Source organism: Lynx canadensis, chromosome D4 (genome assembly GCF_007474595.2).
Source record: "Lynx canadensis isolate LIC74 chromosome D4, mLynCan4.pri.v2, whole genome shotgun sequence".
Taxonomy (NCBI): Eukaryota; Metazoa; Chordata; class Mammalia; order Carnivora; family Felidae; genus Lynx; species Lynx canadensis.
Genome location: NC_044315.2, coordinates 24,826,578 through 24,839,424, shown reverse-complemented (window position 1 = coordinate 24,839,424; position 12,847 = coordinate 24,826,578). Strand labels below are relative to the sequence as shown.

General features: G+C 37.5%; 1 protein-coding gene across 3 annotated transcripts in view; it reads left to right on the top strand.

Annotated features, from left to right (window-relative positions):
• Positions 1-12,400, top strand: part of KIF27 (kinesin family member 27) — a 92,610-nt gene extending 80,210 nt beyond the window's left edge. For all 3 annotated transcript variants that reach the window (XM_032595611.1, XM_030293735.1, XM_030293733.1), the window contains 4 exons: positions 272-478; positions 1,838-2,036; positions 5,412-5,576; positions 10,240-12,400. In XM_032595611.1, coding sequence (XP_032451502.1) covers positions 272-478; positions 1,838-2,036; positions 5,412-5,576; positions 10,240-10,724 — 1,056 coding nt within the window. In that variant the 3' untranslated portion in view covers positions 10,725-12,400. The remainder of the gene's footprint in view (positions 1-271; positions 479-1,837; positions 2,037-5,411; positions 5,577-10,239) is intronic.
• The last annotated feature ends 447 nt before the right edge of the window (positions 12,401-12,847 follow it).

The following is a 12,847-nucleotide window of genomic DNA, read 5'->3' as shown; positions in this document are numbered from 1 at the left end:
TGACCTTGGGACGTTTCATAACTCACCTAGCTTTTGCCTCTTCCATTTTACTACACAAAGTTTATTGCAAGGATTCAATGATTCTATGTTTTATATATGTGTGTATACACATACATTGTGTAGCATTGCAGGCACTCGATAAACGTTATTAAAATTTAGTAGACAAATGGTAATGTTCGTTAGACTCCGATAGCATAGTTGAGATCTTAGTGTATGACCAAGTCCAAGTTGTAGTATTACATTTAAAATGGGTGATTTCTATTATATCTAGGAAGAACATGTTCTTTTCCAACTTGAAGAAGGGATTGAAGCTTTGGAAGCTGCAATTGAATACAAGAATGAAAGTATCCGGAGTCGCCAGAACTCGCTCAGAGCTTCATTCCAAAACCTCTCTTGTAGTGAAGCAAATGTCCTGGAAAAACTAATTTGCCTGAGTCCCATTGAGATTAGAGCTATTCTTTTCAGATATTTCAATAAGGTTTGTTCCTAGGGACAGGATTTTCTTATAGAAGGGTGGGTCAGGATGCTTATATGTCTCACATTTAAGAAATTGAAAGGCCTAAAAATTTGATGGCATAAATACCGTTGAAGTATGATTTCCCATTCCCAGTACTGAGTGTAATCATCTGAAAGTTTTGTGCATGTCCAACTTCAGGAGGTTCTTAAAGTTGGAAGGGCCTTTTGAAAGAAGGGCTTTTTGTAATAGTTTTAAAAACCGAAGAATTCAAGTTCTATTCCTCAGTTACTATTTCTTGGATATTTTCTAGATTTGCTTGTTGCTGCTCAGCATTCATGAAAAATCAAGGGCCCTCCAACTTTGGGTTCCCTTTCCTTCGTTGCTGGGGGCGGGGGGGGGGGGGTTGTACCTGTACATTATCATCAGACCTGTGAACTGAAATGAAGATAATAGTAGATTTTAGCATTAACCTGAACGATGTCTTCTCTTAAGGTATATATTATGAAGTGTTAAACAGATAACTCTTTTCTCTGAAAGGTATATTCAGTGTAAAGGAATATCAGACAATTAATGAAAAATAAAACACTGGAGTTTTAAGATAAAATTCTAGTTCTGTTAGACAAGTGAAATAAAGATGAAAAAATTAATGGAAATGTTCTACACAGCCCTCTTCTTGAATAATGACTGTCAGTAGTAAGCTACTATCATTGATCAGAGTGCATCCTTATTACCACATGTACGAAGGGCAGCAAAATGGTGTGGTGCTGTCTGAGGCTCTGATACAGAGAACTCACGGGTTAGAGCACAGGTTCTTAACCCAAAGCAACCAGGTTAAGGTCAGTGGGTTTTCTGACCCTGGGAACCTGAGTATTTATTTCTAGACAGAAGGTCATTACATTAGTGAGTTCTGTGAAGTATCTTCACTTCACAGCAGTGCAGAGAAGAACCCATTGGACTAAATGCACAGTCTGAGACTGAACTCTGTATTTACAGTTTCAGAAAAGTCTGTTACTTATTTATAACATCCATTTTGGAGTTAAAACTGGGAATTACCTGGATGTTACAAGAGTCTTTAGGTTCCTGTTATCTTCTTAGACTAGAGAAATAGTTATAGGATTGTAAATATAAACTGCAGAGACCATGTCTAAGAGATGATGGAGGGGGTGATAGAGCCACATTATATTTAAAATGAAGCTTGTAACCAGTTCAGAATCCCAACAAACTCAAAAGACTATTGGGTTATTTTGTGGGTATGTTACAAAGCATCCGCTTAGTTATTCCATGGGGACTAAGGGAGTTCTTTAGGTAGCCTGAGAGAAGTAGCTTATTCTATTAGGCTATTTAAGACAAAGTTAAAAGGTCAAAAAATTTCTTTGCTAGGTGGTCATTTTGCGAGAAACTGAACGGAAACTACACTTAGAGAATGAAGAAGTTAAAATGAAGATTCTGGAACGGGATAATATGGTTCGTGAGTTGGAATCTGCACTGGAACATCTGAAATTGCAGTGCGACCGGAGACTGACTCTCCAGCAAAAGGAACATGAGCAAAAACTGCAGCTGCTGTTACATCATTTTAAAGGTACCTGCCCCTTCTGGTCAGTTGTGGAAAAATGATGTGTCAGAGGGGCTAGGAAAGGAAGATAGGACAGAATTTGATTAATGAAAACTCCAACATGAAAAGTCAAACATGAATAAATAGTTATGACTTGTACTTGTTTTTGTGCTTTGCATGTTTACCACACGTAGGGGATAGTTGGGTTACCACACGTGGGGAGAGTTGACTGTGATGTAGGGCTATTCATGCTTGAAATGCCATCCCTCTGCCTGTCCCTAGTGCTACACACAAGAACCCCCCTCAGTTTGTTGTTGGTCTGTTTTTTTTTTTTTAAGTTTATTTATCTTGAGAGACAGCAAGCATGAATGGGGGAGGGGCAGAGAGAGACAGAGAGAGAATCCCAAGCAGGCTCCACGCTACCAGCACAGAGCCTGACGCAGGGCTCAATCTAATGAACCCTGAGATCATGACCTAAGCCGAATCAAGAGTCAGACGCTTAACCTACTGAGCCACCCGGGTGCCCTGTTGTTGGTCTGTTTTCTATGTACAAATGTGGGATGACTTCTAGCTTTGTGGTACACAGTTGAAAAGTTTCTGTCGCCCAAGGATATAGTACCTTGATATTTAAATTACTTTCCCTCCAGAAAATTAAAGCGATAGGCTTTGTCAGATTTCTAGTTATATTTGTTACAATTCCCAGTTAGTTGTAAGTTTTATGCATTAAGATTATTTCTTAGGTCAAAATTAGTCTACCATCAGTGGACACATACTGTTAATCAGTGCACAGTAGTTCAGCCGTCAACTCTGGTGTGGAAAGAGCAGTCATAGCAGTTGGTCCTCATGTTACCTGGCATTTGGCCAGTACGTAGTTGCCATGGCAACAGAAGCGATGCTAGTAATGCTTCAATCCAGGCTGCTTAGCTGCTTGGTCTTGATTCTAGTGAATCTATAGCTGGAAATGGGTTAAACAATGGAGAAACAACCTGAGCAAGCAGAAAATTGGGAAATATATAAATTTGAGTGTTGAAGCAGTGTGCGGCTAGGTTAATTCTGTAGCCAGTTAATTAGCAAGCGGTTGTCTGATGACAGGATTTCCTTGACAGGATCCTATACATCACTTCATTCAAACAGCTCTCCTTACCTTATTTTAGTTCTGTCTTAAGTCTCTATAAAGTGATATTTTAATAGATTTGTGGGGTTTTTGTTTTTGTTTTTGTTTTTGTTTTAGAGAGAGAGAGAAAGAGAACATGAGAGTGGAGGAGAGGGGCAGAGGGAGAAAGAATCCTAAGCAGGCTCCACCCCCAGCATGGAGCCTGACACAGGGCTCGATCCCATGACCCTGGGATCATGACCTGGGCCAAAATCAAGTGTTGGACGCTCAACTGACTGAGCCATCCAAGCACCCCTTATTAGAATTTTTAATGTATTTTTCAAGTGACATGCATTGTACCACAAAAGCTCACGCTATAGCCAAATAAGAACATTTAAAAATCATTCATTTCTATAGCTGGGATAAGTTTTTCATAACAAAATGTTAATAATTTATGAATTTTCTAATTTCAACTAAATATGGTATATAAAATTAAGTTGACATATATAATATTTTTAAATAATTATTCTGAGAGAGAGAGAGAGAGAGAGAACACATGCACACACAGACAGGGGAGGGGCCAGAGAGAGAGGGAGCGACAGAATCCCAAGTAGGCTCCTCACTGTCAGCACAGAGCCCAATGTGGGGCTCAATCTTATGAACTGTGAGATCATGACCTGAGCCAAAATCAGGAGTTTGACGCTTAACTGGCTGAGCCACCCAGATGCCCAGATGTATTCTTTATGAGGATCCTGATTTATGGTGTTATTAATTTCAAGTATTTTTTTTTTAACTTTTTTTTTTTTTTTTTGAGACAGGGAGAGACAGAGCATGAACAGGGGAGGGTCAGAGAGAGGGAGACACAGACCTGAAACAGGCTCTAGGCTCTGAGCTGTCAGCACAGAGCCCGACACAGGGCTCGAACTTACAGACTGCGAGATCATGACCTGAGCTGAAGTCGGCCACTTAACCGACTGAGCCACCCAGGCGCCCCTAATTTCAAGTATTTTTTAAAGATTTTTTTTTAATTTTTTTTTTTTAACGTTTATTTATTTTTGAGACAGAGAGAGACAGAGCATGAACGGGGGAGGGGCAGAGAGAGAGGGAGACACAGAATCGGAAGCAGGCTCCAGGCTCTGAGGCATCAGCCCAGAGCCCGACGCGGGGCTCAAACTCACGGACCGCGAGATCGTGACCTGAGCCGAAGTCGGACGCTTAACCGACTGAGCCACCCAGGCGCACCTAAAGATTTTTTTTAAAGATTTTTTTAAACTCACAACCCCGAAATCAAGAGTTGCACACTACACTGAGCTAGCCAGGAACCCCTAATTTAAAGTATTTTTAAAAGTTTATTTATTTATTTTTGAGAGAGAGAGAGAGAGAGAGAGAGAGAGAGCGCGCACGAGTGAGCAGGGTAGGAGCAGAGAGAGGGAAAGAGAATCAGAGCCTGACACGGGGCTCGATACCATGAACTGTGAAATCATGACCTGAGCTGAAGAGTCAGATGCTTAACCAATTGAGCCACCCAGGTGCCCCTAAAGTACTTTTAAATACAAGATAATGAGTTAATTTAAAATATCCAATATACTTAGATCACATTTTTCAAAATAACCAGTTACAACAAAGGATCATTACAAACAGTAGGACCATTTTGTAAATTTACCAATAGGAAAAAGTAGGTCGGAAAGTATTTATTTTCAGAGGGTGAGTAACTAGGTTTTACTGATTCTAAAACATATCCAATAGGGACAGTTTATTAGACATTCATAAATATTAATTAGAAGCTTTAAGTTATATTGTAGCATAAACTACAACTTATACTATTTTCCTGTCTTTTTGTATGGGTATTTGCTTTTGTTATTTAATATTTCTGTAGCCTCTTTTGACAGGTTTTTGGAGTTTTTTTTTTTTTTAGAGGTAGAGGCTTGGCTGTAGATTTCTTGAGCCTATGACTTTCCATACATCCACAGTTCCTGATAGGAACTTTAAGTGATGCAACTGATGGACAGGTTCCAAACATGAACTTTTAATGGAAAACACCTTATTTATGCTGTTCTAAGGATAAATCTAGTGAGTGCTACTCAAAAAGCAGTTATGAATTGTGAAAATGTGGTAATTGATAGGGGGTAGGGTGGAGAAGGTGACTAAGGCTAGAAGAATCCAAGTTGTAGCTGAAAACAAATCCTTTCAGGTACCAGATACAGGTAACATACTTCTGACTCATTAAGTATAGTCTGGAAACTATGTTAGAACATAATTTTCAGCCATTTATTTTAAACTGATTTGAAGTGTAAATTTCTATTTCATAGAGCAAGAAGGGGAAGGCATTATGGAAACTTTCAAAACATATGAAGATAAAATCCAGCAGCTGGAAAAAGACCTTTATTTCTATAAGAAAACTAGCAGAGATCTTAAGAAGAAACTTAAGGAATTGGTAGGGGAAACAGTTCGGCGGCAACAAGTACCATCTGAACGTAAGACCTTTAGTGTTACTTGTCACGCTGACAGTATTTGGTGTATCTAGTATTTGGTGACTGACTTGGAGTTTAGCCTTTTCCAATTGATGTGGTTATTTAGAATTCGATATTTAACTTGTATTGGTCTCGGTAAACAAAAATAGTCGTCTAGTCCTGATCATCAGGAAAATGCAAATCAAAACCACAAGGTGATACCACCTCACACCTGTCAGGAACTATATGTAATGTTCAAATCAACAACACAAGGAACAGCAAGTATTGGCGAGGATGCGGGGAAGGAACCCTTGTGCACTGCTGGTGGGAATGCAAACTGGTGCAGCCACTGTGGACTTCCTCAATAGTAGGGAGTTTCCTCACATTAAAAACAGAATTACTATATGATCGAGTAATTCCACTACTGGGTATTTACCCAAAAGTTTGAAAATACTAATTCAAAAAGATATGTGCACCCTCATGTTTTTTGCAGCATTATTTACACTAGCCAAATTATGGAATCAACCCAAGTGTCCAGTACATATATATCATGGTATATATGTATGTATACATATGTATGTATGTGTACATACATACATATATACATGTATATATACATATATACATACATATATACCATGGAATATTCATAAAATATTCCATAAAAAAGAACGGAATGGAATCTTGCCATTTGCAAGGACATGGATAGATCTAGAGGGTATAATGCTAAGTGGAAAAAGTCAGAGAAAGACAAATACCATATGATCTCACTCATATGTGGAATTTAAGAAACAAAACAAATGTTTGAAAAAGAGACAAACCAGGAAAACAGACTCTTAGCTATAGAGAACAAACTGGTCGTTACCACAGGGGAGATGGGTGGAAGGATGGGTAACATAGGTAAAGGGGATTAAGAGTACACTTAACATAGCAGTATATAGAATTGTTGAATCACTGTATTGTACACTTAGAACTAATACAACACTGTATATTAATATACTGAATTAAAATTTTTAAATTGTCTAATCTGTGGATGCCACAGAATCACAGGGGAAGTGAACGAAGAAACAAATGTAGATGTATGAAGGAAATGTCACATATTTATTGGCTGTCATGTGCCATGGGCTTTTGTATCCCCTTACTTAAAATAACCCTATAATCTAAGGTAGCTGTTGTTTCCTATATTATCGTAAATTAAGTGTTGTGATTATCACAAAAATGTAAAATAAATAGTGAATACTATAAGTAAAGGTATATTGTGTATATTTCTAAGATCAGTCAGGTCTTTTTCACCATGACCTCTTGAAATTCAAAAATATAATAAAACTCACTGTTGAGACAAAGATGCTTTCTTGCCTAATTGTATGTAGTTATGTAGAAGTAGCACCTTCCTAAATGAAATGATACAAAACCTTGCAAAAGTAGAAAGTGCCATGATTAAAATATACCCTCCTCAAGTCTGCCAATGAGAGAAGAATCACTATTTCTAAAATAATATATTTTACATTTCGTAAAAGAATTAGCCTTCCTTTAGAGAAAGTATTCTAATAAGTCAAGTATGGCTCATGCAAAGTTGACTTTACAACCTTTTAGGAACACACACCTATTTTGTACCTATAAAGAAGACCACTTAAAGATGGGTACAACAAGATTGTAAAGAGACCAGTGAAAAATTATATATATGCATAATGAAAAGATACATGCTGAATATATAATGTAAGCAGAATTAACATAGCTTTAAAGTTTAAAACAGTAATATCTTAGACAAGTAGTTCTAATGCTACCTTATATTTATGATATTTGTAATTTATGGACATTTTCATGAGTAGTTCATTCAACCCTCAAACTCAAGGTAGGCCAGTGTCTGCTAATCCCATTTTTAGAGAAGAGAATTGAAACTTAGGTCAAGTAACTTACAAACACAACAGTAATTAGAACATGGTCTAAGGTCTTTTGTCTTACGACTCCTGGTTCAATATTCTAGGATAAAAGTTGTTGTAGATAGAAATGTGATACAAACATGCAGATCCTGCCAGAGAGACTACATTTTTTTTATTTTCAAGGTAGTAATGGAGAGGTACTGATATAATTAAAACATTTACTTGAAATACTGCCTGCACTATATAGCTGAACCTTGTACTTGAAACATGACTTATAAAAATTTGAAATGGAAACAGGTATTAAGTAGCAAACAGAACAATCAGCATAAGGCCATTTTAGCTTTAAAAAAATTCACTTTCGAACTCGAGATATCTGAAATTAGATATTTAGTGTTTCAATGTCCCATGTTTGTATTACTGAGTCAACTAGACATCTCTTAAAATGCCAGTGTGGTATGGTGGTATAGAGCTTTAATCCTTGTCCTGGATCCTCGTCCTGCTCTTCAATGAGACAAATGCAAAAAACTTTGAAAAAGTTAAATAATCTTGAAAATATATAAAGTGATGACACCTGTCTGACCAACTTACTTGGGAAGTCTAGTCTTTTTTATTTGTTTATCCGTTTTTAAGTAAATTCTACTCCCAATGTGGGCCTGAAACTCACGACCCTGAGATCAAGAGTCACATGCTCCATAGACTGAGCCACCCAGATGCCCTGAAATGGCTAGTCTTGATAGTAATGTTGAAGATATTAGTTCAGCTAACCTGCTGTCCCACCTAGAAACACCTTTAAAAAAATTTTTTTTAATGTTTATTTATTTTTGAGACAGAGGGAGACAGAGCGTGAGTGGGGGAGGGGCAGAGAGAGAGGGAGACACAGAATCCGAAACAGGCTCTAGGCTCTGAGCTATCAGCACAGAGCCCGATGTGGGGCTCGAACCCACAAACCATGAGATCATGACCTGAGCTGAAGTCAGACGTTCAGCCCACTGACCCACCCAGGCGCCCCTAGAAACATCTTAAATACTTTTATTTTTTTGGCTCTAAAAAGTAATATAGTTATTGTAGAAAAATTTGAAAATATAGAGACAAAGCCAAAAAAAATCACCCATAATTCTACCCACAACCATTAACAGTTAGCATAATTCTTTTCAATATTGTCCCCATACAAATGTCAAAAAAGTTACAGTTGGAATCCTATTTGAGATATAGCTTGTACTGTATATATCCTATCTCAAAATGCTACTCTAATATAATGACATTAAACAAGGTTTGTTTGAATTATAAATACAGCAATTTAAATATATCAAATTCTGAATTCCCTAAAAAGTATTATACATTTAGTACTCAGTTTCCTTAATACAAAGCTGGTTTGGTATTCAGTTCATTGGTTTTTGATAGTAGTCTCTTTATTTAAGTTTATTTATTTATTTTGAGAGAGAGAAAGCACGCGGGGGAAGGGCAGGGAGAGAGGGGGAGAGAGACTCCTAAGCAGGCTCCACACACAGTGCAGAACCTGACGCAGGATCATGCCCATGAGATCATGACCTGAGCCAAAATCAAGAGTCAGATGCTCAACCGACTAAGCTACCTAGGTGCCCCAGAAATCTATATTTTTATATGTAACTTTCCAATTGAAAATGTTGGGGTTAAAAAGAAAAAATAATTATCAAAACAAAAACCAACCCCCTCCCAAAGAAACAAAACAAAAATAAATAAAATACACACAGTAAGGAAAAATAAAATAAAAATAAAATGTTGGGGTCACATGTTGTTTCATAGGCTAAATAAAGCACATCTGTGGGCCAGATTTGGCTTGGAAGCTGCCAGTGTGCAACTTCTGTTTTTAAACTTGGTATTCATAGGACAAAAAGTACTAATCACATGCCAGTGTATGTTAGAGTTGGCATTTTTTATCATATTAGGTCTAGGGCCTATATGGACTTCTTTTAAGTAAATTTTTATCTTTGATATTAGATAGTTCTTTGATTTGAAGACCTCTAGCTTTGATCTCTTTACTCACTCCTGTCAGTCATTCCATCAGGGTATCCCCACTGAGGAGATACACTGTCACCTCCATTTTGATGGTGGATCCCCAGAATACCCTGAGAGAGCATAACCCTGCCATCATGCTGGGACTTCTAACCAAGATTAGATTTTCACACACATGATGCCATGTCCCCAAAGATTCCCCAGACATAGAGCCAGTATTCTCCAATGCTGGCTTCACTTAGCCAAGGTTTGGACTGTGGTTCACAGTGGCAAGCCCAGTGGAGGGCAGGCATGGAAGGGCACCAGAGAGGCCCAAAGTACTCCTGTGTTTCCAAGGAGAAACAAAATCAGTAGGTGACTGTTTCTCAGTTTTGTTCCATGAATTAAAAGTTCTCAGCTATTCACATTCAAAATATCTATAAGTGAAATAATAATTCGTATTCACACTTCTGTTTGTCTAAAGAAGTCACTTAAAGGGCACCTGGGTGGCCCAGTCGGCTGAGCATCTGACTTCGGCTCAGGTCATGATCTCTCAGTTTGATGAGTTAGAGCCCCGTGTCGGGCTCTGTGCTGACAGCTCAGAGCCTGGAGCCTGCTTTGGATTCTGTGTCTCCCTCTCTTTCTGCTCCTCCCCTGCTCACACTCTGTCTCTCTCTCAAAAATAAATAAAGATTTAAAAAAATTGTTTTTTAATCTGAAAGACATCATTTATATTGAGTGATAATAATAGGATATCATTAAAATTCCTGTTTTTGAGGAAATCTCTAATTTTTTTTTTTTTTTTTTTTTTTTTTGCTTTTTGGGTTATTTTTAAGATCGTGATGCTGGAGATGGAGTCCTGAACCCTGAAGAAGCAGTCATGGTTCCAGAAGAATTAAAATGGGCATCCAGAACTGAAAGTATAAAGTTAAGTGGAAGAGAAAGAGAATTAGACAGTTCAACAAGCAGCTTAAGAACACAACTGAATCCTCAGAAGCTCTTGGAAGAGGCCCCGGAATTACCTCCAATCTGTAGCTCTTTAGCACCCACTAGTGGGCATTTGCTAAACAATGAGGATAAAAAAGAAATAGACGAGTATCATTTCATAAAATCTCACAGTCGACCATCACCCCAAATCCAGCCAGTGGGAAACGCAGGACAGCTTCATGGTGTCACATCTGTAAAGTTATGTCGTAAAGAGTTACGTCAGATTTCTGCCTTGGAACTATCACTACGGCGTTCCAGTCTTGGAGTTGGGGTTGGATTTATGACTCCTGATTCCATTGAAGTAGCTAGGAAGCCGAGTGACTTTAAAACATAGGCATTTGATAATACAATTTTCAATTTAGTAGAGGTGTAAGATTCCTTTTTCTAACCTGTTAGAAATTAAAGCTTATGCTCACTAGTTCTTCCCTCAGGATAAAGGAAGAAGGGAAGGAAGGAATCATTTTATATACTATAGACGTGTGTATCTTCTGTGGTATATTTGGGGAGTTTTAATGACTTGCAGATATTTCCATAATAACGAAATGAACACGTTTTCCCATAGTATCAAATAATGGAATATTTAAATATTTCCCCTTATAACTTTGCTTAAAATTTCTTTCCAGGCATATATAAAGAACAAAACATAAAAGTAGGATTATAAACTAAAATATCCATCAAATGTATATTGCCATATAATATAAAAGTATGTTTTAATACATTAATTATATCTTACAAGTTCATATTATTATCATTCTCAAATATAAATATGTGTTATTTTGGAGAGATGCAGTTAAATATTGCTTGTATGAGCAGGGGAGTCTCCTGCTGCATATGTTTTGGCATAGCTGAAAATCTGTGTCAAAATGCAGTCTGTGGATGAAGGTAATTGATTAGGTTTATGGTTAAAGTTAATTTATGGTCCTCAGTGTCCACAGAGGTTAGGTGATCAGTCTTGACTTTTTAAACATGGTTCTCTGCTTTTTCTGAGATTGTTTTCAGAATGTCATATTGTTGGTTTGCTAATATTATGGAATGTAAGTCTTCGTCTCTCTCCCACCCTGTCTATTCAACATATATCTCATTAGGCTACTAGATTTGGGGGAAAGGATGCAGTTCCTTGCCACAGGGAAGCAATAATAGAATAACAATAAAGCATTACAGCATTTCAAGGAAAAGATACCTGGTCACAGGGAGTATGACTATAAACTTGACGTCTAACCAGAGGCTCTATAGCTAATGATCCGTTGGGCTTACTGGGAGATTTTTTTCTACGGCCTGCTAGGTCAGGTCATGCATACAGGCAGGCCAGACTGCATTGGGACTGTAAATATGTAAATGAAAACTTTTCTTCATGATTTTTTTTAGTCTAAATCTTACTATATAATCTAAACTTCAGTTTGGAATTAAGAACTGAACACTGATTGGCCCAACAAACGGTTTGTACTTTTTCATCATACTTTTTAATCACGAAAACATCCCATTATAATGACCAGAGGTATTTTGTTACTTTTTGTTGCTGCTGTTGTCATTTGTGTTACTTTTCCACATTTTCACTTGTAAAATAAAATTTTTTCTTAAACTAATTACTGTTTGGGTGGGGCAGTAGTAAAACCACCTTGACTTATGGATGTCTACTCAATTAGAGTCACCCACTTCCTTGCTGACTCCAGTTTTTCTTATGTGATGCTGCTACTAATATTTTTCTTTTGTCCTTTCCTCTGTTGTTATTGACCCTACCCATTCTTACCTAAGACCCAAACTGTCCCTTTGTGCTCAAACACTTATGGTTTTGTTTTTCTGGTTTCTAGGCCCTGGGGAGTAGGGTTCCTTGTTCTCATTGCTAAAAACCAGTTCCTAGAGGAGAAGAAAACCAAAACAAAACAAACTTCTAAATCAGTGAATAGTTTGTGTATCTCTTAAGCATGGTACTGAAATTCAATTAAATTGTAGATTAAATAGGAGCGTTTGGGTGGCTCAGTTGGTTAAGCATCTGATTTTGGCTCAGATCATGTCTCATGGCTTGTGAGTTCAAGCCTCGTATCAGGCTCTGTTCTGAATGTGCAGAGCCTGCTTCAGATCCTCTGGCGTCCCCTCTGTCTGCCCTCCCTCATTTGCTCTCTCTCTCAAAAACAAACATTAAAAAAAATGTAGGTTAAATAGACTGCTGTGGACTTACCTGGGAATGGACTTACCACAATGTCCAATATTGGCCCAATGAGAAACAACTTTAGACAAGGAATTTACAAACTAACTTGGAAAATATATTTTAAGCAGAGACTATTTCAAGTCAGATTCTGGTTTTAAGCTAGTTTCTTCTTTTTGCCTTTAGTTTGTAGGATATATACTCAATATATAGTATGTGTAATAAATATATATATATGTATATATATATATACACACACACACACACATAATGGCAAAGGCCAGTGCCTTAACAAAGCACAACAATGATATATT